Source organism: Nothoprocta perdicaria, unplaced genomic scaffold, assembly GCF_003342845.1.
Source record: "Nothoprocta perdicaria isolate Ctin4 unplaced genomic scaffold, notPer1 scaffold_72, whole genome shotgun sequence".
Classification (NCBI taxonomy): domain Eukaryota; kingdom Metazoa; phylum Chordata; class Aves; order Tinamiformes; family Tinamidae; genus Nothoprocta; species Nothoprocta perdicaria.
In genome coordinates, this window is record NW_020455999.1 from 2394273 (window position 1) to 2420963 (window position 26691).

The following is a 26691-nucleotide window of genomic DNA, read 5'->3' on the forward strand; positions in this document are numbered from 1 at the left end:
GAAGCTGCGGGAACAGGAGAGGTTGTGAGGCTGCACAAACCTGCCCGGGCTCGGGAGCAGACGCAAAGCGCAGGTTCTTCGTGCAGGGCAGCACCTCTGGCAGGCAGTGTCCAGCCGACGGGACCTTTGCAAAGAGAGTGAAGGAGGGAGGGCTTGTGCTGTGCTGGCTGACAAATAAGAGGCAGGGTTTTTTCCTGATTGCGTGCATGGAATTTCTTAATAGCTTGAGTGATTCAACATGATAAGCTGGTAGACTCCTTTCTGCTGCATTCATACCCAGATCCAGAGCCGTCCAAAGGAGGGTAAATGATGCTGAGTTCAGATGCTGTCCTGCCCGTTTCTGACTTGCGTGCCCTCTTCCCCTTCTTTTTGCAGATATCGACGAGTGCCAGGTTCACAACGGGGGCTGCCAGCACCGATGTGTGAACACCCTGGGGTCCTATTACTGTGAGTGCAAGCTGGGCTTCCGCCTGCACACCGATGGCCGGACCTGCATTCGTAAGTCCAAGCTCTAGACTTGCCGGGAATCCGGGATCCTTCCCAGCCCTGCAACTGCATGGCACGGCGCCCAGACCGGCTCTCTTTGGCCTTSCTGCCCACGTGCCCCCGGTAGGGARGCAGTGAGGACAGTGATGGGGGCCTGTTCCTTCATCTGTTGGGAACCTGGTAGTCTTTCTGAACATGTTTCTATTCCTAGGTCCATAATATTTGCTCTTCTTCAGTGTGCAAGTGTACAATTAGGGCTTCCTTGTAGTTCCTCAGATTATTCTGGCTGAGAAGTAAATTCCAGCTCACAGGGAGTTGCTGTTTCTGCTTTGGCTACAGCATGTATCAGATATGGTATTTTCAAAATTGATGCCCCTAATGCATTTCCCAATAAGCCAAGGTTCGTTTTCACCTGAACGAATTTGCTGTGTCTGCAAGACAGGCATCAAGTGTGCTAAGTAAGTGAAAATAAGCGTGACYGCGGGTGGAGTCATGGCCACAGTAATCTCAGAAACCTCTTCCCCGAGATTTCAGTCATGTGTCCACTTGGATGGTGCATGCCCAGCGCTGAGGCCGYGGGGCAGAGCCTGCTGCCCGAGGGCGGCCTGCCCTGCTCTGTGCTGGTGGGCGCTTGCTGCTCGGCCTGGAGCGGGCACCAGCCCGCGCTGGCCCGCGGGTTGTTGCGGGTTGCTTTCAAGCCTYGGACGTGCACTTTCTCCGTGCAGATACATGGAAGGGACTCATTCCTTGAGCGCTCAGGCTACGTAAATATTTACACTGTGGAGCCAGAGGCTTTGCTCCGACTTGGTCTTTGCGATCACACGGTTTTTATTAAGCTGTGGTTCTTGCCGAGGGCACCAGGCCAGCGAGCAAGGGGCGCCCAGGGCGCGTGGCCGCCGGGCCAGTCCCCAGCGCCTCCCGTGGGCAGCACCCTCAGCTCGTGCATTCGAGTGGTGGCTCCGGAGTCCTGCCCGCCGCAAGGCTGGCGAGAAGCAGGGCTGCTCCCATGGGTGAGCGCCAGGCCGGAGCCCAAGCAGAAGGGCTGGGGACGCACAAGGCGCAGCAGGTGCTTTGGGGAAACCTTCCCGGCAGCCAGCGAGCTCCTTGGCGGCGTGCAGCTTGGTTGGGGCTGCACAGACAGCATCTTTGTGGGCAAAATAACCGAGCTTCTTCCTGGTGATGAGTTGCTTCCTCTTATTGCCCCGGTTGATAGCTGCAAAGAGCTTGGTTTTGCTCTACGCCAGCAACAGGTCTGCGTGTAGCACCGAGCCACTGCGAGGCAGGGGTCTGCCTGGAGCAGCAATTCCTGCTGCAAGGAAGCAGCCTTTGCCTTTTGCGGCGCCTCGTGCTGAAGGGCATTTGCTCACGGTCGTAGGAAGAGCTTGTGATTCCAGAGCGGCAGGAGCTCCGTGGTTCTGTGGGATTAGGGCAAGTGAGAGCCACCGTGTGTTCCCTTGTTTGGGATGGCTCCCGCCTTGCTGCACAGGGAAAATTCASTGTGGCTAAGAAAAGAAAAAACTGGCACTGAGTAACTTGAATCAGAAATACAGATATAGGGATATTGAGACTCTGTTACTCCCTTCTGCTCCAGCATAGCCGTGCTCTTAGGAACAAGGACCGTTGCTGTTGGTGTCCTGAGCCGGGGCAGCGAGGCATTTTGCAGCTTCGAGCCGGATAACAGATATTCACCCGGGTAACAAACAGCTATTGCTGTTGGCAGCCTCAGCAGGCAGTAATGCAGAGCCAGGAAGCATTCTGGAGAAAGCAAAAGGCTCCTGGCATGGATCTTCTAGTTAGGGTCTGTAAAACTGAGGATCTAATTCTTTAAATGTTTTCCGATCACCACAAAACCCACTAAGGCTTCAGTTAGTCAGTGGTGCTGCCGAAGGCCCATGCGGTCTCCAGAAGTGCACCACGGGAGGCCCGCAGGCTGTCAGCTCTGGAGGCACCAAACTTAGGGCGAGCTCAGATTTTAAGGCGGGTGGAATCGCAGCCTTGATTCCTCTGCCATCCCTTGCGGGGCTGTTGCASCAGCAAGTGGAAATGCCAGGTTGTCAGGAGGATGCCCTGGCACRACTGCCAAGCATCTGAAGAGGACGCGAGCTCGCTGGGGCTGCCTTGCACCCAGCCCGCAGGGGCAGGAGGCTGCAGAGTGGCCCCAAACCAGCCTCGTGGCTCCTGTGCTGCACCCCGCGGACAGGCTCCACCACTGCTCTCGCTTTGGTAATCTGCAGCTCAGCTGGGCGGGATTCCCACATAGTGTCTGTTCTTGCAGTGCAAATAGAGCAAGTCACTGATGGCTCTTAACACAGAAGAGAAAGGGGAAAGGAAAACCACAGACATTTCTATTGGAAGTGAGATGAAACGGGAAAAAAAAGGAAAAGAATCTTTGGACGTCCTGAGATTACCTTTCCCTCTATGAGAAACACATGGTCAGCAGGCTGACATCTTCAGGGCCTCCTCCACCCTTTCAGAGCGGGGCCGGACTCGGCTCCAAAGCAAAGAGTTTAATCTGAGCCGTTGCTTTCGTTGGCCTGCAGAGCCGGGCATGGTCGGAATTACCACACAACATGTTTCTGGAAATGGTCTGAGGTTAGAATAAATCGCTTCGGGATTACATGGTGTGTCCCGATTTATATTAAGAGCATTTCGAATGAAGGAATTGGAGGTTTATCAGTGATTCATGYAGTGAACAGGACTGTGCCATGACGGTTTGTGAAGTGAACCGCGTGTTCAGAAGGGTAATTGTATAGATGCATGACTGAGAGATTTTTTTCATTTGCATGTGTTACACAGCCAACTTYGACATTTTAGAGAATTTGACCATTTCTTTGTCCCTGTTGCTTGTAGACTGCCCTTAGAACCAATGGTTTTCCRTGAAGCCCTGTGAATTTCCTGCTGAATTCTGGTTGCTGGAAGATCTAGCATCTTCCAGCGGCACCGCGTTCCCCGCAGGCGCGGAGGGGCTGCGAGTAACGGCTGTCTTGCAGACGATGAAATATCATCTGTGGAAAGTCTGTCTGAACTTTAATTACCAAAGTCCATGTGATGTGCAGGATGACGCTGGCCTTGGCAATGTCGCAGAAATGTTAAGCTAGAAAAAGCATCTGGGAATGGAAATATTTTTAGAGAGGTTCTGTAAACAAAAAAAAAAAAAAAAAAAAAAAAGAAAAAGAAAAAAAAAGGAGCCTTAATTAAAACAAGGCCAGCAATGAGGTCTACTGGCTCTTGCTCTGGAGAAGCCAACTAAGGAGATACAGAATTAGAAGGCCTTTTCTTGCATGGAAAGACACCCAAAGCAATTTTCATGTAAGGCTTTTTTTGGAGTTTGTCTTATTATTTCTGATTCTTAAAGTGAATTAGACCGTATCTTAGTAAAACCTATCCTGGGTGGCTGTACACTGATGCTGCAGGCTGCTATTGCTTTGCTCCTTTCCTGGTGCGTGTGCCACAAACGTGCCAAGGCCTGTGCCATGGTGGTGCCAGCTGCATTTTCCCTACACAGATTTCTTGGCAGAGAAGGATTTCTGGTTCCTATTACTGCTGGTACTAGGGAACAGTCCCGCTATGGTAGAGACAAAGAGAACACGAGTGCCTCAGTCATGTGCAGTTGCAGCATTATGAGGCTCACATGGGGTTATTAGTCTTTAAAAGAAAGTTTGCCAACAAAATACTGTGCTTTGGGGAGATTAAAAAAATGCACAAGAGGAAACAAGATGTTCTGCAAGACCCTGGCATTCCCACAGCTACAAATTCACCCTCTTGTGGTGACCCACAAGCTGCTTCCATTTCATCTCCATTGAGACGGGGTTGTTCTGCCAGACCCGTGTGCGGGGAGGCAGAGAGCGGCTCGACACACGTGTCCTTCCGTAGCCCGAGAAGCGGTGGTGCCTGTTGGCCTTGGTCTGCACAGTGCCGGTGTTGTTGCACCTCCCGCKGCCAGAAACCTCCTTCCGTGCGTGCAGGGAAGCGCGAGTTCACCGTGGCGTGCAGGAGCCCGGCACAGCTCACCTGGCCGAGCCAGGGCCCCTGCAACCACGGATCCCGCAACAAAATCCCGAGCGGCTCTGCAAAACCAAGCCGCGAGGGAGCGAGGGAGCCTGCCGCTGCCCTTGGCCCCGGCTGGGAAGGGTCGATACGGGTGGCACCAACGTGCCCCTGCTAGCAGCCTGCCGGGCTGTTCCTGGAGCGGCCGCTGGGTCGTGCGGCCCCATCGCGGCTGTCCTGTCCCTCGTCCGCGGGAGCTGCCGGGCTCGGCGAGCTCCCCCCTGGCACCAGTGCCCAGGTCTCGTTTCCAAAGCCTGCCGCTCTCAGCGATGCCCAAGGCGGTTTTGTCGCTCGGGGCAAGGCAGCCTGTTTTGTGCACGGCGCACAGAACTGATCCGTGCAGTAGCAGCTCACTTTCCTTCAGCATGCCGTGAACTAACGTCCCTCGTTAGCGCGGGCCGAGCAGGCCCCTCTCAGGCTTCCTCTTAGCAGGGCTCTCTTTGTAAGTGTGCGTGAGCGCGTGTGATTTGCCCTGGCCTTTGCCAATGCGCCGTCGCTTGACGCAGGCCTGCCCTGATGAGCGCTTTGTCCTTGCCTCGTAGCCCTGAACACTTGTGCCGTGAACAACGGGGGCTGCGAGCACGACTGCGTGCAGGTGACCCTGGCGCAGCACCGGTGCCAGTGCCGGCACGGCTACCAGCTGCGGGCGGACGGCGCGCGCTGCGCCCGTGAGTGCTGCGCGGCGCGCTTCTTTTAATAGCTATATATATATATTCTTGTAATATTGTACGAATTATARTAAGAAGAATTTGGTCTTAGTTAGTGCTCTGTGTGCTCTGTGTTTGCATGCTCAGGTGACAAGCCAAGCAGACCAGGGTCGTCTTCTCTCATAAAAACTAGCGCCAATTCTGCATGTCTTAATGTCRGAATTGTGTTCTGCTGATTATTTTGAAAGCCACGGAAGAGCAGAGGGAGCCCAGCCAACAAAAATGAAGTTATCATCAGGGCAAACACTTCTGAGAAAGTGCAGGAAGAGCAGCATGTCTCAGTGCAAGAGGAGCCTCTCTCTCTGCTTGCAGACAGCTTTCTGGCTGACCTGCTTGTGCTGCAGCACGGGGAGAAGCTGCAAGAGCACAAGTTTAATCTTTTCATTCACAGCAGCTGGCATTCAAGAGGAGCAAGRAGGGAAGTCTTTTGCTGTGAAGTTGCTAAGGACAAAAAAAAAGAACATCTAGGATATTAAAAATCAGGATACTTTTGTAGCATCTCTCTGTCCTGGAGCAAGTCAGAGATTGGCAGACACCTCAACAGAAGCACTTGAGATGAATCTGCCCGGTACTCGCTTCGAAATCTCTTTAGAGGGTCAGGMCCAGATCGGTTTTGTTTTTCTTTATAAAGGATAATTCATGCATTTTTACAGCCATTGCTCAGCCCCACAGTATAAGCAATAGTTTCACTGTCTGCCATAGGATATTGCCACGCTCTGTCTTTTCCAGTGCTCCCTTTGCTGGAGGGTTATTCCATGTAGGAATCTGAGGGAGTAGCAGTGCAGTGACCAGCCCTGAACTCTGTGGGATTTCTGCCCCTCCACACCCCTCTCCTCTGCCAGCACCATAAAGTCCTTCCTAAGAGCTCAAGATTCACCAAGTTTGACATTCGAGGCTAMCACCTAAGCTGCTTGGAACGGAGAATAGTAGCAGTTACATCATCCTGGAGAACAGATTGCAATGCTTTAGCTTTCCATGATGGCTTGATGCTTGTTCTGCTGCAAGTAAAATGCCAATGAGATAAGAATAGCATGAAATAAGACTGCTTCTTCTGCTTGTTCTCTAGCGAGGAACCCGTGTGCCGAGAGGAAYGGAGGCTGCATGCACCGGTGCCGCAGTCATCGCGGGGCCGCGCTCTGCGAGTGCCACCCTGGCTACAGGCTGGCAGCCGACAACAGGGCCTGTGAAGGTACATTCCCTACAGCAAAGCACCCATTCCCATACAACAAAGCAGCTGTTTCTCCTTCTGCAAAATAACGCTCTACTTTAGTAAATACAAGAATTTATAAATTCAGTAGAATGATGCCTAAGTCTTACTAGAAAGGTAGCATGAAAACATTTGTTTGATTCACTGAAATCTGTCCAAGAGCCCTGCTTATGTACAACAAACTTGCAGCTTCATGTGATCATTTCTTCTAGATCCTGTTTCATAGCAAGTACAGTCCAGAAAAGTTAGGATGCAAGAATCTGGTGGAAAGATTGATCTGTAGTAACAACTGCTGCTTTGGAAGAGCTTGCAGCACAGCCTGCTCGTATTCTTACTAACTTTCTATTTCTTTCAGATGTGAATGAGTGCCTGACGGGAGTAGCCATGTGCGCACATCAGTGTCTCAACACTYGTGGCTCCTTTCAGTGCACCTGCAAGCCAGGCTACGAGCTGGGCGCAGACGGCAAGCAATGCTACCGTGAGTACTGCCTGCTGAGCTGCTCGGGCTGGCAAGGACCTGCTTTTGTCTCTGTGTCCTAAGGAAGGAAAGCAGACGGTTGAGGGAGCTGTGCCGCTTGCACGTGGATTCTGTGGCACTATCTTCTATGGATTGTTGCAGTAGAGTTGCACAGTCTTTATGGGTCATTTCCCAGGCAGGGTTAGAGATGTTGGTTCTCATAGCAAGGATTTAAAAAACCACTCTTTTGTCTGATATTAAAAGATACCATGAAGCTTCTTTCAGTGCTTAGAGCAAGTTACTTGGAAACATTTGAAAGCAGTAGGCCAAGTTCTGCTCTTGGGGACTTCTTTGGACGAATTTAATCAGCTGCAGATCTGTAACTGAAGGAGTTGAACTAATGGTGCAATCACATCTATTCCCATCAGGAAAAGAAATAAACAGTCTGACATCTGGTTTATTAACCAGATCCTCCACACAATCTTTGTTCAGCTAACATACAGCAGCAGGGATAGTCCAAAGGGAAGCTGTCAGCACTTACCACTAGCATCATTCCTGAGATGAGAGCCACCTCACCTCGGCACTCCCGGTTTAGTAATTAGCAGCAGTGCAAGCAGTGAGTTCCCTGCCCTGCAGCTCTCCCTGGGAGCGTGGCAGGAGCATGCTGCTTTGTGGAGGAGGAGGAGAGCAAAGCTCCACAGACAGCACACTGGCCATAAAAAAGCACCAAAATGAGTAATGTGGACATGCTGTTTAAGAGCCTAAGCATTGCRCACACCTTGCTTCCTAGCAGCAGGGTTTATTTCACACTGTAGCTTTCTGAGAAATCCCACAGCTTAGCACTTCCATGAACACATGTCCTCTCAGTCATTGGATGGAGATGCAAGAAAGCCACATGGGCCTGCAGGATGTTACATGAGAGAGCCAACTTCCTAGGAAATCTTCCTAGCTGCCTCCTCAAATAGCACTGCGACTATCCCAGCAGGAAAAAAAATCCCTTTAGCTAACTGGCCTGCAAGTAACTAAAAGCTCAGTAGTTTTATTGCCACCCAGGTCTTGTTTTTCCAGGCTTGCCAGGGCAGGAGATGCTAGCCCTGGAGAGAGCAGGGAGGGTGGAAGCACCAGCCTGCCTCCGGTTCCAACAGCTCCTCCAGAAGGGAACAGATCGTGACTCATTGCCGTAACCACAGGCAGCAGCTCTGCCTCACTGCCAACATTAGAATTAGTCTTTCCTTATAGCATTCTCCCACTCCTCTTTTAGCAGCTTTTTTTTTAATGCAAACACTGGCTGATCTTGCACTAATAAGTGAGGGGAAAGAGGGGATATATTCATATTGTGAAGCCTTGAAGATCACTTTCCATAGTGACACAACTTTTGTTTCTGGCCTGTGGAGACACGTTTAGGAGCACCAAGCTCCTCCCTTCTCTCTTTGGGTTTGGAGGTCCCAAAAAAACCCCAAAAAGCTCTTGCAGCAGTTTTTCTGAGTTTCAGACTTGCGTCAAAGCTCCATGGAACAAGTTCCTTTTGGTTTAAGGAAGCTTAATTAAGCAAAGTTTACAGAACCTTTGCCAAACTAAGAAGATACAACTGCTGCTGATGTTTGCATCRACCATTTGACGTGTCAGTAACTGGCTCTGCTAGCCTGAGGCGCCCGCGCGTTCCTGCGGCTCCCAGCTCTGGCTGGCACCCGCACAGCTCCGCGCCAGGGAAGGCCAGGCCAGCTCCTGCACCGCGGCTCGGCAGGGATCCGCAGGAGCAAGGGAAGCAGCTGTGGCTGCCTGCTGCATCCCAAATCATCCAGAGCCTGCCCCTTGAAGGCTGCGTGCGGTGTTGCCTGCGATGCACCCATTTATCTGTATACATCGCTTCGTAGCGCAGCTGGGGCCTCCTCAAAGCTCTTTTCATCCTTTCCCCACTGCAGATCATTTCTCGCTCAGCAGGGCTGCCCGCACGGGCGAGGAGCTCAGCCGGGCGCTGCTGGGGGGAGGCAGGTCCAGCCCAGGCCCACGGGCACTGCAGCGCCCACATCCCACCCCGACCAGCGTGTCTTTTCCAGGGATAGCGATGGAGATCGTCAACAGCTGTGAGGTCAATAACGGCGGCTGCTCCCACACCTGCCGTCACAGCAGCTCCGGCCCAGCCTGCGCCTGCAACTTTGGCTACCAGCTTGAAGAGGACCAGAAGACATGTTCTGGCAAGTGCATATGCTAGCTGCTCTGTACATATACACACACCATGTGCAGGTTAACAAGGCCAGGTCACAGCTGTAAGGTAGAAGGACCTATGAGACTGTGCTACTTTGGATGGGCTTCAAGCCCCTGCTCACAGCCTACTTGGACAGGTAATGTCAATCACAGAGTTAATCAGTTTTTCCTGCTAGAACTGAGCTAAAGCATTGGCATCCCCATTGAAGGGATGGTGCCCAAGATGCACCGTCTTGCCTGTTGTCTCAAAGGGAGCAGTGGAGTAATTGGAGTGAATGAGTGATGTGGATGAGTCACTAGCTGCAAGCATGGTGTAATTCAGCCCCATCTGGTTATGTATGAGGGGTGAGCATCACAGTGAAACACCTCAGACTCTGCAAACACTATCAAGTTGCAGTGCTCAGGCAGAACATGGGGCCATTTGCTCTGTAAAATGGGAGGAAAGTGAAAACCATCCGAGTTTGCCTTCCTCACTGGCTCTGGGTAAGCAGGAGCAGCTGCCTCCACAGCCCGTTACAGCACGAGAGCGAGAGTGTCTGCAAGCAGAGCAAATYCCCTGTAGCTCTATAGTGCTGCTCTGCATGTCCCTGGCAGAGGCCTAAGGGCATTTTGGGGGGTGACAGCAGGCTGTTTTACAAGGCCTTCTAATATATGGGCACTGTGACAAGTCAGCTTAATGGTAAGCACACTGAGTCTCAAAGAAAGGGCTCAGGGCTCAGAACTTAAGCACTCTGCTTTTGCTGGATTACATATATCCACTGTCAGAGCATTCCCAACAGACCTGCAGAAGAGCATTAGCTGAGTAAGGAAGGTGAATTGTCCATTTATAAGCTTTTCTTCAATGCTTTTCCCTTCCTTAGCTTACAAGGACTATTTGGCCACAAAATCTCAAATTTGTGATTACTGCCTTGCAGACTGTGTTTGAAAGAGAATAGGAAGAACTCAGAGCTACTTACAAGGCAAGTTTAACAAATGTGGTCCCCACTGCAAAGCTAGGTGTGTATTAATACCTTTGTCTTTTATTTAGATATCAATGAATGTGAGAGTGGCACTCACTTCTGTTGTCAGCAGGAGTGTTACAATTATCCTGGAGGCTACGAGTGTGCTTGCCATGCTGGATACAGGCTCAACACAGATGGCTGTGCGTGCGACGGTAAGCAGGAATATCGGACTAAAGTGGGAATACTGCAGTCCTCGGCATTGCAGCACTGCAAGAGGGACAAACTCTTAYTATTTCTAACCCAAGTCTTTACTCATCTGTAGGTTTACACACACTGGAGGTGTCTGCCTTGTGCAGGGGATATTCTTCCATTACACAGCAATATTGTGTTTTTTAGATATAGATGAGTGTTCTTCAAACAATGGTGGATGCGAACACACGTGTCAGAACGAGATAGGCTCTTTCCAGTGCAGCTGCCAGACTGGATACAAGCTGGATGAAGACCAAAGAAGCTGCATTTGTAAGTGGAGCTTGTGTTAYTGCATAGGTAAACCATTAGGTTGCCTGCATGCTTTTCTCTTCCCCCTTCTTCCCTTAGAAACACCTCACTGCACAGAATCCAAGAAAACCCATAGAGAGTCAGAACCAAATAAATTCAGCTGGACCCCTCAGACTACACAGAACCTTTTACATCTCCTCACAGCACTTGTTAGCATGAGTAGCTGAAATGATCACCACCAGCGGAAAGCTTTCCTCCAACAGGAACATTCCTCTTCCAGTGATACTTCACAGAGCTTTTCAAAGAGACCRTGGGGATTCTGGCACATCAGCAATTAAAAGCCTACACTGAGCAATGATATCTCCAAATTAGCCAAAGAATGAGAACATTTTCCACAGCCAGTAGCCTTTACAGCTTTTCTTACTAAGAAGCAACATTTTCTCTTTAGCAGGACCCTCTATCCCACCGCCATGCACACTGTTTTCCAGCTCACTCAGTAGGGTTGCCAGCTCTCTTCCTCTAACGACCCCAGACACAGCAGCATTTTCAAGGTTTCCCGTTTTTTGGAAAGAACCAAAGGAGCAGCACTTTATACCCCTCTCACTTGGCAAAATGCCTGACTCCTGCCTGGCCTGCTGGCTTTTATAGCCCTGGGAGCTGCTTGTGCTTCCCAAGTGTGTTTGCGCTGAGCTTGACTGGGGACTTAACTCCTTCCTGCCCTGCAAAGGAAGGAAACCTGCTCCACCTTCATGCTTTGGAGCTGATAAAAGCTCTTTCCAAAGGAAAATCCACCCAGAATGAATTGCCTAACTTGGTTGGATGGACATTCTGATTTAATTTTCAAGAAAAAATACTTCTGAAATCTCAAGGCGCTGATCTGAAAAACTGCAGAGCCAGTCACACGCATTGTCAGGTCAGATGCATTGGTCAAGATTAAGACCCAAGACTCAGACAACTTTTAAGTCATTTGGCTGGTCCCTACCTCCTTCRAGTCAAAACAAGCAGACCAGTGGCCAAAGTCTGCATGACAGAAAGGAGCATATCATCCTTTTTGCAACATCMAGGGGTACAGAGAGAGGGGTCATTGGAGCGATCCATTCCAAATCATTCCAATCTGCCAACCCTATAGAGATATCGTTTCTGGTTTTCCTCTCTCATGACAGAGTTTCTCTATTCGTCTCTTAGATGATCTCAGCTCACSTTTCTGCTTTTCACATTGTATTCTGCATGACTGCCCTCCTAGCTCTAGATGTCCCTGTGGAAGCTCTAGATGGTCAGCATCCCAATATCCGCCCAGTCCCTCATGTTGCAATCCTGAGAGATGAATTTACCCAGCTCWTTAATGAGGATTATGAAGAGGAGGAGGAAGAGATGGAAGCAAGAGGAGAGCACACGCTTTCAGAAAAATTTGGTAGGCRTTTTTCAGCTGTGCTAGATGGCATAAATGGCATACTTTAAAGTCCTGAAGTCTTTAGAATTAATCATACATGTTGGAGTGTGACGAACACACGGTGAAACGTTTGTCAGGTACCTTTTCCGTGCACACAGGGCCTGTGTTATAACACAGATGCTTTCACCTTTGCTGCAGCCTGAGCTTGGGGCTTTCCCTGCCCAAACTGCGGATGCTGCTGGAGCAGCCCTGGGAAGGCTGCCTGTCGTCCGCTTCTCTCGTTGCAGTCTGCCTGGAGCACACGTTTGGCCACGACTGCAGCCTGAGCTGTGAGGACTGCAGGAACGGGGGCACGTGCAACGAGGAGCGGAGCGGCTGCGATTGCCCGGAAGGCTGGAGCGGCGTCATATGTAACCAGAGTGAGTGCCCCTGGCGGGAGGCAGGAGGAGCGGGGCTGGCGGGTTGCTGGCCGTCGGCTCTTCTTCCCAGAAGTCAGTCAAAAGAGAGGAGAGGGAAGGGTACGCAAAACCTCAGCTGGCCGAAAGTAGCACTAACGCCCCTTACCTTCCTCGTCAGCTCAGTTGCCTTTATTTGCCACGTTTACCTGGCTTTAGTCACCAGACAAAATCCTGAGGAGAGTTCCCTKTCTCATTCCCAAATAGATCCCAAGGTATTTTAGTCTACTGTTCAAACCTAAAACATGTGTCTGGCGTTGAATCTCAGGGTAGCACACAGACTGGGTCTAAACCTAACGACAGTGTATTAGACATGTTGCATTCTTTGAGACTAAGAAAATACTCAGGATACTAATGAGAATCCTTGTAATTCCTCCTCCCGGCTAAATTTTTGCTTTAAGTAGAAGAATACTTTTCCCTTTAGCCTTGTGCTTAAGAAAGAATTCAGTGGCTTTTCTAGTGACCCAAATAAAGTCTGCTATTAAGTTGCTATCTACAATCTTAGTAAGGAATTGAAGCTATGGAAATCTGGCTTCCTCACTCAATGTCTTTGCTCTTTTGTCCAAATAAGGCAAAATGCTTACTGTAAAAAAAACRAATGTCATCTCACATTCAAAAACTGCGCTCTGTTCTTGCACCTCCTTTGGGGTACGCTGGACAGTCGCTCTGCAGTGGGCAGCCTCTAAGCCCGGGAGGCAACAGCAGTGCCCTTGGCCAGGGCTGGGGCAGCCTGCTGACGTCTGYCTGTTTCTCCATCACAGCCTGCCCCGAGGGCACGTTCGGGAGGAACTGCAGCCTCAGCTGTCACTGCAGGAACGGAGGCACGTGTGATCCCGTGACGGGCACGTGCCGCTGCCCGCCCGGCGTCACGGGAGACCTCTGTGAAGATGGTAAGAGCAGCGGCTTTCAGCACCTGCTTCATGCAGTGCTGAGATCCCCCTTTTTCTCACCTCGGCCTTTTTCAAGTCAAGGGGGAGGTGCAGGGGTGCAAAAATGCAGAAAGTCACATCCGCAGGGCCCTGAAACCAAACACATGGAGGGCCTTCATGCACTTCTCTTGTTCACTCGGGAGAGAAGGGACACACTTGCTCTCCTTTAACCGGGCATCGATACTCCTTAGTGCTAACGAGGAGTGAGATTTCATGGGCTGAGGAGTCAACTCTTTGTCTTAACATGTTAGTGGAACATTTGCCCTCATTTGCTGAATGGATATTATAGCCAACCCCAATGCCACTGCTTGATAATCCCAGTTGCGCTCTGAAGGGTCAAGTTGTTTCCCGCAGGATGTCCTACCTTGTTGGGTTGTCGCTGCTTCCTGAAAGTATCTCTAAAGTCTTAGCTCATTTCTAAGTCTGAGTGAAATAACATATGATTGTTCTATCTGACTAGTCTGTCACATAATCTTGCATAAAAACAGATATGTTTTAATGAGAAGAAGATGAAATTGTGTTTCCAGGTAATATGCCCTATGTTTGCGCTGGAAGTTCTTTGCAGTCCTTGTTTAACTAGTCAGTAAGGCTGCACTCTGTTCATGGGCAGTCAACTATGTTTCACTGAACATTCAGTGAAGGACCAAGAAAGGAGTGTCCAAAGTACATGTTCTGTACTGAATTTGAAGAACTGAGGAGCTGTTTCCTGTTAAAGGAAAAAGAAAGGACTCTCAGGTTGCAGTAATAGTAGTTATCCAAAATGCTGCAAAAAAAAAAAAAAAAAAAAAAAAAAAAGGTATCTTTTGCTGTTGGTAAGTATTTATTTCTCTCTTCCAAAGAGGTAAAATGTTGGGAACATAGTCTAAAAACAGAAATAGTGGTACAATGAGAAATTCAGACAAAACGACTTCAGACAAATGGTTAAGAGCATATGGAATCTATTACTGAAGGAGAAGACTGAAGCAGAATATAAATGAATTCAAGAGATACCCAGACCTTTTCTTTCTCTAAGGAGGAGGCGATTGAGGGGTACGGAGAAAGAACAGGAAGGTGAGATTAAAAGAAACAATGGTGAACGGATGTGTTGTCCCAGGGTGGCATTTCCCATCCTTAAGCTGTCTAGTGTTGGTTCCACACGGGAGAAGCCTCGTGCTGCCTGGAAGGATGCTGCCTGGGCATTCTGCTGACACAGTATGTTTGGCATGTGCTTCTGATATTGAGATCTTTAGCATAAAAGAGAAAGAATACTTGTATTCCTTTAATGGTGCAAATATCAAGTTATTTGTCAATAGGGGTGGCTTTATGGCTCATTTTCTCACATTGGAAAAGYCTAGACTTCTTGGAGCCCCGTGAGATAGCTTTCTAGCACAACTGGCTTTATCATTCCAAGTGACGTGCGGTGCTTATGGGTGCTCTGGGTTACACCGAGTATGGTTGGAGGAAGGATGTGGCAGGGTTTGTTACACAGAGCTCCTGCCTACCCGTGTGGCTTCACCGAGAACCTTGCTCCCCATGTGCTGACTACTGCTGAAGCTCTGAGCACTGCTTCCTCACTGTTTTCTTCTGTTTTCAACTGTATAAACCCATTCTTGGTCAAAAATCAACCCAACTTTCTTTTCAAAGCTCACTGCATCTTTTGCCTAGGTTTGTTTGTAGCAAAATACAGCTTTGATTTTTGTATATTATTTTCTGTGTGCCCCAGAAAATAAAACGATGTATCTAAATTGGCTCACCTTCCCAGATTCTCTCTTGTTTTATTGATAGGCTGTCCTAAAGGATTTTATGGAAAACAATGCAGGAAAAAATGCAACTGTGCCAACAGAGGTCGGTGCCATCGAATTTATGGAGCCTGCTTGTGTGATCCTGGCTTGTACGGACGGTACTGCCATTTAGGTGAGCTTGTCCTCACTCTTTTCACACTCTGCACTTTGCTCTCAGATTATGATCTGTGAAAATCCTGTCCCTGGGAAGGATCAGTGCCAGATGGAAATGGTGTCATTCCTCGTGTTGTATGATTTGACCTCTAATGTCACTTACTGGTTCTTTTCCTCGGCATCTAGCTTGCCCAAAGTGGGTGTTTGGCCCTGGCTGCTCTGAAGAATGCCGCTGCGTGCAGCAGAACACGCAGGACTGTGACAAGAAGGACGGTTCCTGCACGTGCAAACCTGGCTACCGTGGCAAGTGGTGCGAGACAAGTAAGTTGTTGAGCAGAATTGATGAAGCATCTCCCCTTCTCCTCCCACGGCCTCTTTTCCCTAATTGTCCTTGGAGAAGAAATGCCTTGTTTCCATCCCACTAAGAATGTCTTCCCTTTTGTCCTTTAGATTAGGAATGAAGCTGTTTATCAGACTTAGAGATAAGCTAACATGCCAGAACCTGCATAGCTGGGTGCAAGGGCCTGTAGAGATACAGGGTGACTGTGTCCAGCCTGCTGTGTCCAGTTGTTGGCTCAATGTGAGCTGGTCCATGTCCATGGCTCTGACATCCACGTTGTGCTGCCTGCTCTTCCAGTCTAGTAATAGCGAATCTCTTCTCTCTTAAATCCTGGTTGTTAACAGAATGTGACCCTGGCTACTATGGGGATGGCTGCAAGAAGAAATGCAGCTGCCCTCTGCAAGCGTCCTGTGACCATGTTACTGGAAAGTGCTGGGAAGAGTGTCCCCGAGGTTACCACGGGGAGAACTGTGATCAAGGTAAGACCGTGTGAGGAGCAGGGTCACTGCAGTCACTTGGGTGATGGTCTCCCCATCTATCCCCCAGGACCTCGTCCGAGTTCTGCTGATCGCGCCCTCCCACCGCTGCGCTGGAGGAGCTCCTCCTGGTGCAAGGATGGAGGGAGCTGCGTGCGCCTGGGCTCTGTCTGACAGGGCTCCGTGCCGCACAGTGAGGAAGCGGGTGCTCTGTCCTGACACGCTGCCTGTGTCAGCTGGCCAAGGCCAAGCTCCCATTTATTCATCCCYTCTTCTGTGAAGGTTTTTGGATTGCATGGACCTTCTCTGCTCCTGTCCAAATCACTCAAACCTCTTTCTTGAGTACTTTGTTTTATTTAGCTTTCCACCTCAGCAGCCTGCACGCTCCTGAGAAGTCAGGGTAAGCTCACTTGGCCTCACACATACAGACTCCTTCTTAGCTAAACAACATGGAAGAACTCCCCAAATTCCTTTTTAACGCTCCTTCAGACCTCCTAGCCAGCCACACGTGGTCTAATGAGCAGAGCGTTGAAATGGCTTTAGATAATAAAAGAATTGCCCTTGACGGGTCTCTGTCAAAACACAACAATCCCTTACAAGTGGGAAACAGGAATTGTGGTGCAGAATGATCTGTATGCAGAGAGGGAGAACAAGGCCGTGCTTTGTCCTGCCACTAGGGCATCGTTCCTTTTGCAGATGAGGGTAGGTCTAGTTATGTTTTCCCCCTTTGATGTCTTCCAGGCAGAATGGTATCATATTTCCCCATGTTCTCTATTCCATGTTAAAGTTCTATTTGATCTGCAAGTGGAAAGAAAAGGTTGCATTTCATTTACAGTTAGGGCTTTCAGCACCACCCGGCATCTCGGTGCCTGGTTCTGTTCTCCACGTCCGCTGTGGAGGTGGATGGCAATTCCCATGTCTCTGCAGTTCCCATATTTCCCTGCTGGGCCAGCAGTGCGTTCCTGGGTCCCAGCTTGTGTGCTGAGATGCTCCCCGGAGGAAAGACCAAAGCTGGCGGCGTCATATTGAGAAGGGTGAAGAGCATCCTGCTTCCCTCTCCCTGCAGGGTCCCCCGCCCGTGTCTGTCCTGCCCGGGGGACAGCGGCAGAGCCTCTGGGTGCCGCCGGGGCTGGAGCTGCAGGGAGGGCTGCAACCTGTCCCGCCGTCCACACGTCCAGTCCATCGATGCTGCAGCAGTGGCTCCTTCTCCCGAGTGCAACTATTAAGCAAGTGCTAAAAGGAGGCAATAATTGCAGCAGGYGATGCAGCCAGCCTGTGCAAGGCTCGTGCTTCCCGAGGGAGCYCCCGGCAGCCGGGAGGCAGGGGTCTTTCCCAAGGCCACCTCTGGCCTCCCACTCTCCACGTGGCAGCACGTGCGGTGCCCAGGGCCGCCGAGCCGCTCGGGGAGCCGGGCGCTTTCAGGCGGGACACTTTTGTAAGGAATAAGAGAGGAGSTTAATCCTGTCAGGGAGAGTCACAGGAAATGACACAAATATTTGTATTGAAATAGTAGGCTTTTGGCTGTTGTTCAGATCTGGAAATTATTAAAGGGTGAAGATGAACATCTGCCATCAATTAGCAAAGAGCAGGAATAACAAAAATCTCCACTGTGTCATTTTAAGTCTACAAGCTGGTACACTTTTCCTTCRTTATTTCTGAAAGCTGACGTGTTTATATCTGCCAAAGCCTTATGAAACATTGGCTTTTGTGAACAAAACAGAAGGGTAAGCTCTTCTGAGACATGCAAATGGGAGCTGGGGCTGTCTGGGTCGGAGGCCCTCAGTCTGCATGTCACTAACTGGCTGCTAAGCTGGGTCACTGGGCACAAAAAGTGAGCTGAGCTCTCTCACACCAGCACTGTTGTCCTGGCCCTGGGAGCAGAGAGAAGGAGAAGTGGCTGGGTTGGAGGCTGCCCTGGCACCAGAGGCTGGGCAATGCCCGGGGGCTGCGTTTGGAAGGACAAGATGATTTCACACAGAAAATAAATACAGGCATATGGAAGCCCAAGAGCCTTCGCTGCAGGGAACGTGGAGACTGGTGTAGGTAATAGAGTGGTCACATCCAGGCCCATTAGCACAATCTTTCTCTGCAACACAGAAACCTTTAATAACTGTAACTTCCTCCCCGAATTGAAGGTTTCTTCTTTTGACTCAGGATCTGACCAGCAATCGCCTGTGCACAGTCTCTCAGAAGATGTGTCTTGTAACCCTCAGTGCTCTTCCACCTGCAGAGTGCCCGGAGGGAAAGTTTGGAGCTGACTGCCTGCTGTCCTGTTCATGTGGGACATCTCCCTGCGACCGCGTCACGGGCCAGTGCACCTGCTTGCCCGGCTGGACTGGACATGACTGTGGAAAAGGTGAGAAAACAGTGGGGACAGATTGGCTGAGGCCAAGCAGCTAGGCATCACTTTTAGTCATTTTTAAAAGCATCTAGTGCAGTTGGAGTCATCTTCATGGAAATCTGGGGAAAAAAAGTGCAACTTTAGATCGTAAGTCTTAAACAGAAGCACCAGCTCCCTTAGCTCTGTTGTTGATGCTGAGTGCCTATACCTATATATAGTAACAACATGTGCAATGAATAAAAGGACATATTTTCAGTTGCTGTCCTTAGCAAGGAATCTTTCTGTATAGATGTGTATTTTGCACTGGCGGGTGAGAGATGCAAATTTTAGGATGCTGGAGGTGTTGGAGAGCTGTATAGCCCTTCCTTCTGTCAGCAGCAGCAAGCCCTGGGCTGGCCTGGCCTGGGGTCTGCACTGGGGACATGCCAGCCCCACGGGAGCTGGGGGGGCTCCTGTGTAGAGTCCAGCGGTGGCCCCAGCAGCACCAGCCTGGCGAGCTCGCCCTGCTGTGGCCCGTGCCACGGCCCGAGCTGCTGCTCGGGGACGAAGGCCACTCTGGCACTGCGGGCTCTCCAGCTCGGCGGCTTTCGCTCTGCTCGGCGCTCCCGGGACACGAGTGCTGAGCAGCCCGTGCTGTCTGTGCCCGTGCTGCAGCTTGCCCTCAAGGTCGCTGGGGACTGGGCTGCCAGGAGGTGTGTGCTGCGTGTGCCAACAACGGCAGCTGCGACGCGGCCACGGGGAGGTGCGTGTGCCCGCCGGGCTTCACCGGGCCCCGCTGCCAGGATGGTGAGTGCTGGTGCGGTGCGCTCGGGTTAGCGTGGGGCRGTGCTGGGGCTCCCCAGCCACTGCCTTGTCAGCAGGGTGAACCCTGCACTGCGTCCCCTGGAGTCCTTCCAGCCTGTGTCCATATGGGAACCATTCCCATACAAAGCAAGGGACATGAATCCATAAGTGTCCGTGCTGGTTCTGCCCGGAGTGAGCAGGGATGCTCCAGCAAGGAGCTTCTGTGCCCACGGCTGCCCTAGGGAGCCATGTGGGCACACGCGGGGTTAGTYGGGACTGACATGCAGCCCAGCCCAGCTGCAGCCCTTGCTCTGCCTTGGCAGCGTGTCCGCCGGGCTGGTTTGGCCCCGACTGCCAGCTGAGATGCAGCTGTGGGAAYGAGGGGCACTGCCATCCAGCAACGGGGAAGTGCAGCTGTGCGCCCGGCTGGACGGGCTTTAACTGCCGGAGAGGTAACGTACCCTCGGTCTCCTGTGCGCCGGTGCACATCTCCATGCTCTGCCTCTGCTGCAAAACTCTCTCCRCAGAATCTTTCAAGCTTCTCTGCTCTGTCTTGCCAGGCTCTTCCAGTTCAGTGTTCTTTCCTTGSAGAATAAATTCACATTGGAAGTGTGCTAAGGAGCAGAAGCTCTCGCTGTCCCCACTGCATTTCCTGGGAACCTATAGCCATGTTTCTCCTGCTTGAGCCGTTTTTAATCAGTGGAAATAATGCCCCTAGGAGACAGACGAGCTGTTCCCATAGCTTTGCTCACCTGGGAAGCAAAGCACGGCGGAAGGCTGTGTTCTCTCCTCTCTTTCAGCCTGTGACCCAGGTCGCTGGGGCCTGGACTGTGCCAACGTTTGCAACTGCAGCAGCAGCGATGGGAGCTGCGATGCGGTGACGGGGCAGTGCATCTGTGAAGCCGGTTATACAGGAGTCCGCTGTGAAGACAGTGAGTGCCAGCAGCAAGCTCTCCATGTCACCCTTAAGCCAAGTCAGATGGCCTAGGTGTGCACCGCAGCCCAGGAGACTTCTGCCTTTACACTGTCCAGATCCTGGAGAAGCCCCTGGTGCAGCTTTCGCTGAAGCCCCTGGTGCAGCTTTCGCTGGCACTAGTTCCTCAGTTCTATAGCAGAAATGTCATGGTCTTGCCAGTCCACTGCTGTTTTCGTGGATGATTTGGTGACATCTAAAAAGAGCAAGAGCCCACTGTAGAAAGCAGCAGCCAAATCCCTTCCATTCAGAGCCCGAGCTCCTGCCGTAACAGAGGTTTGTGGAGGAGCCGGGGAAGGACAGACTGCTCAATCTTTGCTTCTTCTGCTTGCTAGCGTGTCCAGAAGGCTGGTTTGGGCTGAACTGCCGGCACCGGTGCCAGTGTGCCAACAGGGCTCTGTGTGACCATGTCAGCGGCGCCTGTACCTGCAGCCCGGGCTGGAGAGGCACCTTCTGTGAKCGCGGTGAGTATCCTTTGCTGGAGGAGCCAAGTGCTGGGAAACTCTCTCGTATCACAGTCGTCTTGTSCATGGGAGATGTGCTCCTTGCCTGCCTTAGTTACACTGTTTTGGCCAAGAGAATCCCTCAGCCTAGACAGCCCTGGGAGGCAGAAGCCCCCATTGCTGCCACTGCTTGTCTTCTCCCCCGGGCTGTGCTGTGTGCCTTGGGTGCCCGTTGTGAACATGCAGCTCRAGTTCTGCCACCGTGTCGGGGAGGCAGGAGCCCCAGGAAACTGTCACATCTGCACAGCATTCCATGCTTCCGAGCGGAATCTCCTCCTTGAGAGTGTCCCTCTCTGCACACTGACACTTATAAAGGCATTTGGCGTGTGGGGGGACTTTTCTTTTTTTGTTTTCCACAGCCTGTCCAGATGGATTTTACGGACTGGAGTGTCAGGAAACCTGCAAATGTCAGAATGGAGCCCACTGCGACCACGCGACAGGCCAGTGCCACTGCCCACCGGGCTGGGCCGGCCCCATCTGCAACCAGAGTAGGTGTCACTAAGGTCTCCAGCCACCTAAGGTGCATCTGCTAGGGGCCCAGGCAGCCTGTGTTTGTAGAGGTAACGTTGCATTCAGAAGGTCCTTGCAAAAGGACCAGCAGTGGGAGCTGTCTCTGTCCCTTCATGCAGAAAGACTCCAAAGAGGAGTCCAAATTCTGCGGATTGCATAAATGAGCGTTTCTTCCTGTGCCTCCTCTAACAGCTCAGCTCTAGTTGCAACTGTGTGTGTTTGTGTGTGTGTGTGTTCACTTAGAATGTACATGTGCCTAGCAGAAAGTGAAGCTAGAAACTGGAGACATCACAGTCTCGTGCTGCCCTCTGTGAGATTGCTTGCATGTTTGTGTGCTTTTATTTAATTGCACTTTTGTTGCTAAGAATAGCACTGCCAAAGAGAAAGGGTGAGCCCCACTGTCTTATATAAGCTCAGACCTGAGGGAGGCAGCAAAATGCTGACTTAGCTTTTGTCATTTTTGTATCTCTCTTCACATGTGCCTGATACTGCCAGATCCCGGCCCTGTCCCAAGGTGTCATTGCCAAGACGACCAGTTTCTTTGTGTAGCATCTATTATAGGCCAAGGAGGAAATACCAGAAAATCTCAGAAGAATCTGTTCTTGTAAACTTTTTAGCCAAGTGTTATGGACTAGAGCGGTTCAGAGGTGCTTTGGACCTGGACCTCTCTAGTGTTGATGCAGACTCCCAGCCTCAGGGGACTCTTTTGGCAAGTGCGCTCTGTCTGCAGGGTTATTTCCCAAAGCTTTGAATGGCTGTCTCAACAACTGCCATTGCCTGTAATGAGACTTGGGGCAAAACAGTTTCCTAGCAGATCAGATGATGTAACACTAAGAATAACAACAGCGCTTGTGGGGAGGCTGCATGAATGTCAGCCCTGTGTAGAATACAGCTGTTATTTCTCCATGACACCATAAAAACAACTTACACAACATTGCCAGGCACCATTTTGTGTTAATGTGGGTGTTGGGTCTTCTTCCAGCTTGGTTCACTAGTAGGAGTCTGGGTGATGTAGTTAATACCTGTTATCTAACAGTTTTGCTACTTGTGATTCCATGAAGCTTGCCAGGAGAACACGTTTGGCGAGAACTGCAGCCAGCCGTGCAACTGCTCCAATAACGCTACCTGCCATCACGTTAGCGGCCAGTGTCTCTGTGCAGCTGGATGGACGGGACCCACATGCCAGCAAGGTAACATGGCCTCGTGTCACTTCATAATCCAGATTGTCCGTTCCCTCGACATGGGGGAAGAATGTGCCAATGTGCACTACTGCTAACTGCCATTCCTGTGCATTGATCGGACTTTTCAGTAGCGTAGCACCTRCAAAGAGCTGAGGCAGTGTGAGAGCACAACAAGATTGCAAATAAGATCATTCTTAGTTGTGCAGCACTTACTAATTCATTCACAAAGACATGAGCCAAAAGGTTACCCTCTCCAAGAGCAGCAGGAATTGCCTGACTTGCAGTTTGTACAACACATAGAATAAGGCTTGATCTTCCACTGCACTGAGCACCCAGGCACAAAGCCAGCAATGCTTTCAAGCAAACTCAATGAAACTGTGCAGATGGTAGCAGTTACGTGTGTGTTTCAATGCTTTTTCTTTGCTAAGCAGTGGCTCTAAAGGTGAGGGTGTTGTGCAGCTCAGGACTGAAGTCCCTGAGTACCAGCTGAGCATCCTTCACAGCTGCTGACTCACGCAACCTTTTTTGTGTTATATATTTGCTCCCACCAAAGCAATGTCTCACACAGATGGGTTGGTTAAACTGCGTTACTAAGTGATTTTTCTGCGGGCCTCTACTTTAAGGAAGTTTTCCCCAGATAGGAGCACGGTTACCTGCCCGCGAGGCAGCTCTGTGGTGTGGCCGTGTCAGCAACTTCCCAGCCCACACCAGTTGCAGCCGGGTGGGAACCAGCAAAGCACGGGGCTGTGACCCTCCCCGCACAACGAGGAGGTGAACACAAATCCCTTCTCTAATGGGAAAGCAAACCCGGGAAAAGTGCAGACCAAGCGGAGTTCACGATCTAGTTCATGTTGTCCAAGTTTGCTGTTATGAAAGACCCCTTCATGTGGCCTTTGAAAAGGCCGGGTCCATCGCAGCCTTGTGCCAAGCTTTATTTAGATGGCGAGGGAATTGGCAAGCATGCGGCTTGGTGGCGGAGCCAAAGCCACCCTCTGTGTCCCGTGCATTAACCGCCAGCGCTGTGCTTGGTTAATGTCACTTCGATGGCTCTTCCCTGGGCTCCCTTAGCAGCGTGATGGATTTCTGGTGCCTCTCCCCTTGCTACTGTGTTGGGGCTTTCAGCTTTTCCTTGGGTGGCACTTCCCAGATTGAGGGGGCTTCCCAAAACAGTCTGGAAGCCAGATGGGATAGGGCAGGGGAGAGGCTTTGTGGCTGCCAGGTTTGATGTCATGTTTCAACACCCGTGGTCACCTCGGGGACAGGAGCATGGGCTGCGCTGGTCCGTCCTGGTTGCCCCCTGAGCAGCAGCTTCCGAGTGCTCGTCCGAGCAGGGGGCAGCGGGAAGGCTTCCTCTTTGGGCTGCTTTTCCGCAGGGTGTCCAGCCGGTTCCTATGGAGCAAACTGCCACCAGCAGTGTCTCTGCCAAAACGGAGGGAGCTGCGACGCCGCCACGGGGCAGTGCGCGTGCCCCGCCGGCTGGACGGGGCTGGCCTGCGAGCTGGGTAAGCCACACGTCCCCGAGAGCTGGGAAGGGCCCGCGCTGCACTGCGGGTGCGATGGAAACCCACCCTGTCCCTTCACCGCCCCGTGCGAGCGCGGCGAGGCGCCGCCTCACCCCGCTCCTTGCTCGCAGAGTGTGCGCAGGGGCTGTACGGGGCCGGCTGCYGGCGGAGCTGCGCGTGCCAGCACGGCGGGCGCTGCGAGCCCCGCACGGGGCTCTGCCGCTGCCCGCCCGGCTGGACCGGAGAGAAGTGCCAGAGCCGTAAGTGAGGCGCACGCGGCCCCCAGCGTCTGCSGGGCAGTTTCTAAGGCAAACTGGGGTTTCTGCGCTCGGCAGAGGGCTTGCACGTGCTGGGGTTTGGGGTGTGTAGACTAACTTTGCCTAGTGCTCTGCTCTCTGCTTCTCCCTGGGGTCCTCTCTAAAGTCCAGGCTGCACGGAGGGGCTGCACAGCTACCCTGGCCGGTGGGAGCAGGAGAGCAGAGGGCTCCCCAGCACCAGCCCTGGGCATCCGAGCAGGGGCTCTGGTTCCAGCCGGGGCCGCAGTGCGGAGTAGCGGGTGTCCTGGGAACTGTCCAACACAGAAATCCAGGCAGTAGAGACAAAAGGTCATTTATTTCTTGAGGAGCTGGAGATCATCTCCTCTCTGCTCCTGCTTTGCACTTGCCTGTCTCTGGTCTGATTGCACTGACCCTAAGTGCCTGGCTTGGGTCCGAAGCCCCAGCAAATAATGACATCTGTCATTCTCCAGACTCCTGTGTTCGCCCTGTCTTTAAGTGTAACACATAGCCGCAATCCCTGTGCTATGAGGGAAGGTGTGCTGTGAAATAGGACCTCTGGCACCTGGTTTGTGCAACTTGCCCTCTCTCCTTCTGTGTTCGCACCTCTGYAGCTTGCCCAAAGGGGCTGTTTGGAGCCCACTGTGAAGAGCACTGTGACTGCGGGGACGAGGTGCCGTGCCACCATGTCACTGGCACGTGCGACTGTCCCCCTGGCTGGAGAGGCCAGCGCTGCGAGAAGGGTGAGTGCTGCATGCGTGCTAAAGCAAGGGGCCACAGCAGCCGAGAGCKGCCTTCTGCCAACCTGAACTCAGTGTGCCCAGCGGGACGTGGAAGGGTAGAAAGTTCTGTGGAGAYGCTTTGAGCTTTGCTCACGTCATCGGTGTCGGGCAGAAGTCACCCAGGTAGCACAGTGAAKCTCTTTAGTTCACTTGGTAGGCAAAGGTCTTTGCTATGTCACAGCAGGCTAGAGCTGCATCACACTGAATCCTTAATTAAACTTCATTCCTGGGCCTCAGGATTCTTTCCTACCGTCTCATTAACAATAACTTGAAAGCCAGTCAAGATACTTACACGTCCTGCGTGTTTTCCCACAGCCTGCCTGCCCGGCTTCTTTGGGAAGAACTGTGCCAGCCGCTGTGCCTGTCCCCTGGGGATGCCCTGCAATCACGTCACGGGCCAGTGTGGCTGCCCGCCAGGATTTACCGGCTCAGGATGTGAAAAATGTACGAGTGAGGGAATGAGCCTCTTGCGGTTGTGCTGACAGGCTCGGGRAACTCGGTGGGGCAGGCCACTGCTGTTTAAAATAAGATAAATAAGAAGAAAACACCCCCACCCAGCAAAGAGGTTTGCTAAAGAGTGCCACACATTTTGGCGTGCCCATATTATCTTTGCAAAGCACAGGAAGCCAAGGGGGAAAGCAGAGCTCTGCATTTATCAAGAGGAGGTGCARTAAATCAGAATTAGGATGAGCTCCTGTGGGCGCGAGCAAGCCTGGGAGGGACGGAGGCACGTGAGCACATTCTTCACCTGGGGCAATGGGTGCAGCTGGGATGTGTGTGTGTGCTGGGGTGGAAGCTTGCGGGCCCGGGGTACATAGATAGGGCTTGGCTTGTGCTGYGGCAGCAGCTGCTGTCTCGGAGTCCTCTGCTTTCCCCTGCCCCGGAATCACTGCGGGGCTGCGGGAGCTGGGATCCAGTGCCCTTGGTTCTGGCCTGGCAGAAAACTGTCTCTGCAATGAAGAGCCTCTAAAACCTGGCTGGCAAAGAAGAAGTCTGCTATTGGGGTGGCCCCAAGCGAGCTGTGTCGCCTTGCTGTCTCTCTCCTGCAGCCTGCCAGCCTGGCACCTTCGGGGAGAGCTGCGGCCGGACCTGCCAGTGCCCCGGCGCGCACCAGCAGTGCCACCCGGTGTCGGGGGCATGTGTCTGCGTGCCCGGCTACCACGGGCCCGGCTGCCAGCAGCGTGAGTCGGGCTGCGTGCCGCGGGCGCGCGGGCAGCAGGTGTGCGGCCTCCGCGGGCTGCACGGGCAGGCGAAGCTGCTCCGCATGCCCAGCTCACCCTCTGGCTTTGCCGCGGTTGCCCAGCTCCTCCGCGGCATGGCTGAGGGTTTGCAGGGAGCTGGTGCCCGGCTCTGCAGCTCGAGGCTGAGGCAGGGCGAGCAGCGTGTCCTCAGAGCTCCTCAGGGACACGGTGTTTGTCCAGGGCTCCCCAGGCTGCCTTCGGGCGTGTTGTCCCCAGTCTGGYACCCTACCTCTTTGCCGGTGGTGTGTTTGCTGCCGTCGTTGGCACAGCCACCATCRCTGAGGCCACCGTGTCCCTCTCCCTCTCCTCTGCTCCGCAGCGTGTCCCCAGGGCCGCTACGGCCCCGGCTGCGAGCGCCTGTGCAGCTGCCGCAACGGGGGCCTGTGTGACCCTGGCACGGGGCAGTGCCACTGCCYGCCGGGCTACGTGGGAGCCGACTGCGGCACTGGTGAGTGCTGGTGCCGGGCAGGGCCGGGGCCAACGCGGAGCCCCGGCACATGGCGGCCCTCCCTGCAGGCTGCCCGGCCGGGCGCTACGGCGAGGCCTGTGCGCACACGTGCCGCTGCGGCGCGGGCGCCTCCTGCCACC

General features: G+C 52.4%; 1 protein-coding gene across 1 annotated transcript in view; it reads left to right on the forward strand.

Moving 5' to 3' along the window:
- MEGF6 (multiple EGF like domains 6) overlaps positions 1–26691 on the forward strand; it is a 59893-nt gene that overhangs the window by 30566 nt on the left and 2636 nt on the right. Inside the window, exons 4-30 of the mRNA XM_026051108.1 lie at positions 376–498; positions 5076–5201; positions 6307–6429; positions 6803–6925; positions 8962–9099; positions 10137–10262; positions 10447–10569; positions 11792–11959; positions 12226–12357; positions 13155–13283; positions 15087–15215; positions 15383–15517; positions 15881–16015; positions 18243–18368; positions 19008–19139; positions 19460–19588; positions 19937–20068; positions 20445–20573; positions 20972–21100; positions 22184–22312; positions 23677–23805; positions 23937–24065; positions 24695–24823; positions 25178–25306; positions 25912–26043; positions 26423–26551; positions 26620–26685. Of these exons, the coding sequence (XP_025906893.1) occupies positions 376–498; positions 5076–5201; positions 6307–6429; positions 6803–6925; positions 8962–9099; positions 10137–10262; positions 10447–10569; positions 11792–11959; positions 12226–12357; positions 13155–13283; positions 15087–15215; positions 15383–15517; positions 15881–16015; positions 18243–18368; positions 19008–19139; positions 19460–19588; positions 19937–20068; positions 20445–20573; positions 20972–21100; positions 22184–22312; positions 23677–23805; positions 23937–24065; positions 24695–24823; positions 25178–25306; positions 25912–26043; positions 26423–26551; positions 26620–26685 (3459 nt within the window). The remainder of the gene's footprint in view (positions 1–375; positions 499–5075; positions 5202–6306; positions 6430–6802; positions 6926–8961; positions 9100–10136; positions 10263–10446; positions 10570–11791; positions 11960–12225; positions 12358–13154; positions 13284–15086; positions 15216–15382; positions 15518–15880; positions 16016–18242; positions 18369–19007; positions 19140–19459; positions 19589–19936; positions 20069–20444; positions 20574–20971; positions 21101–22183; positions 22313–23676; positions 23806–23936; positions 24066–24694; positions 24824–25177; positions 25307–25911; positions 26044–26422; positions 26552–26619; positions 26686–26691) is intronic.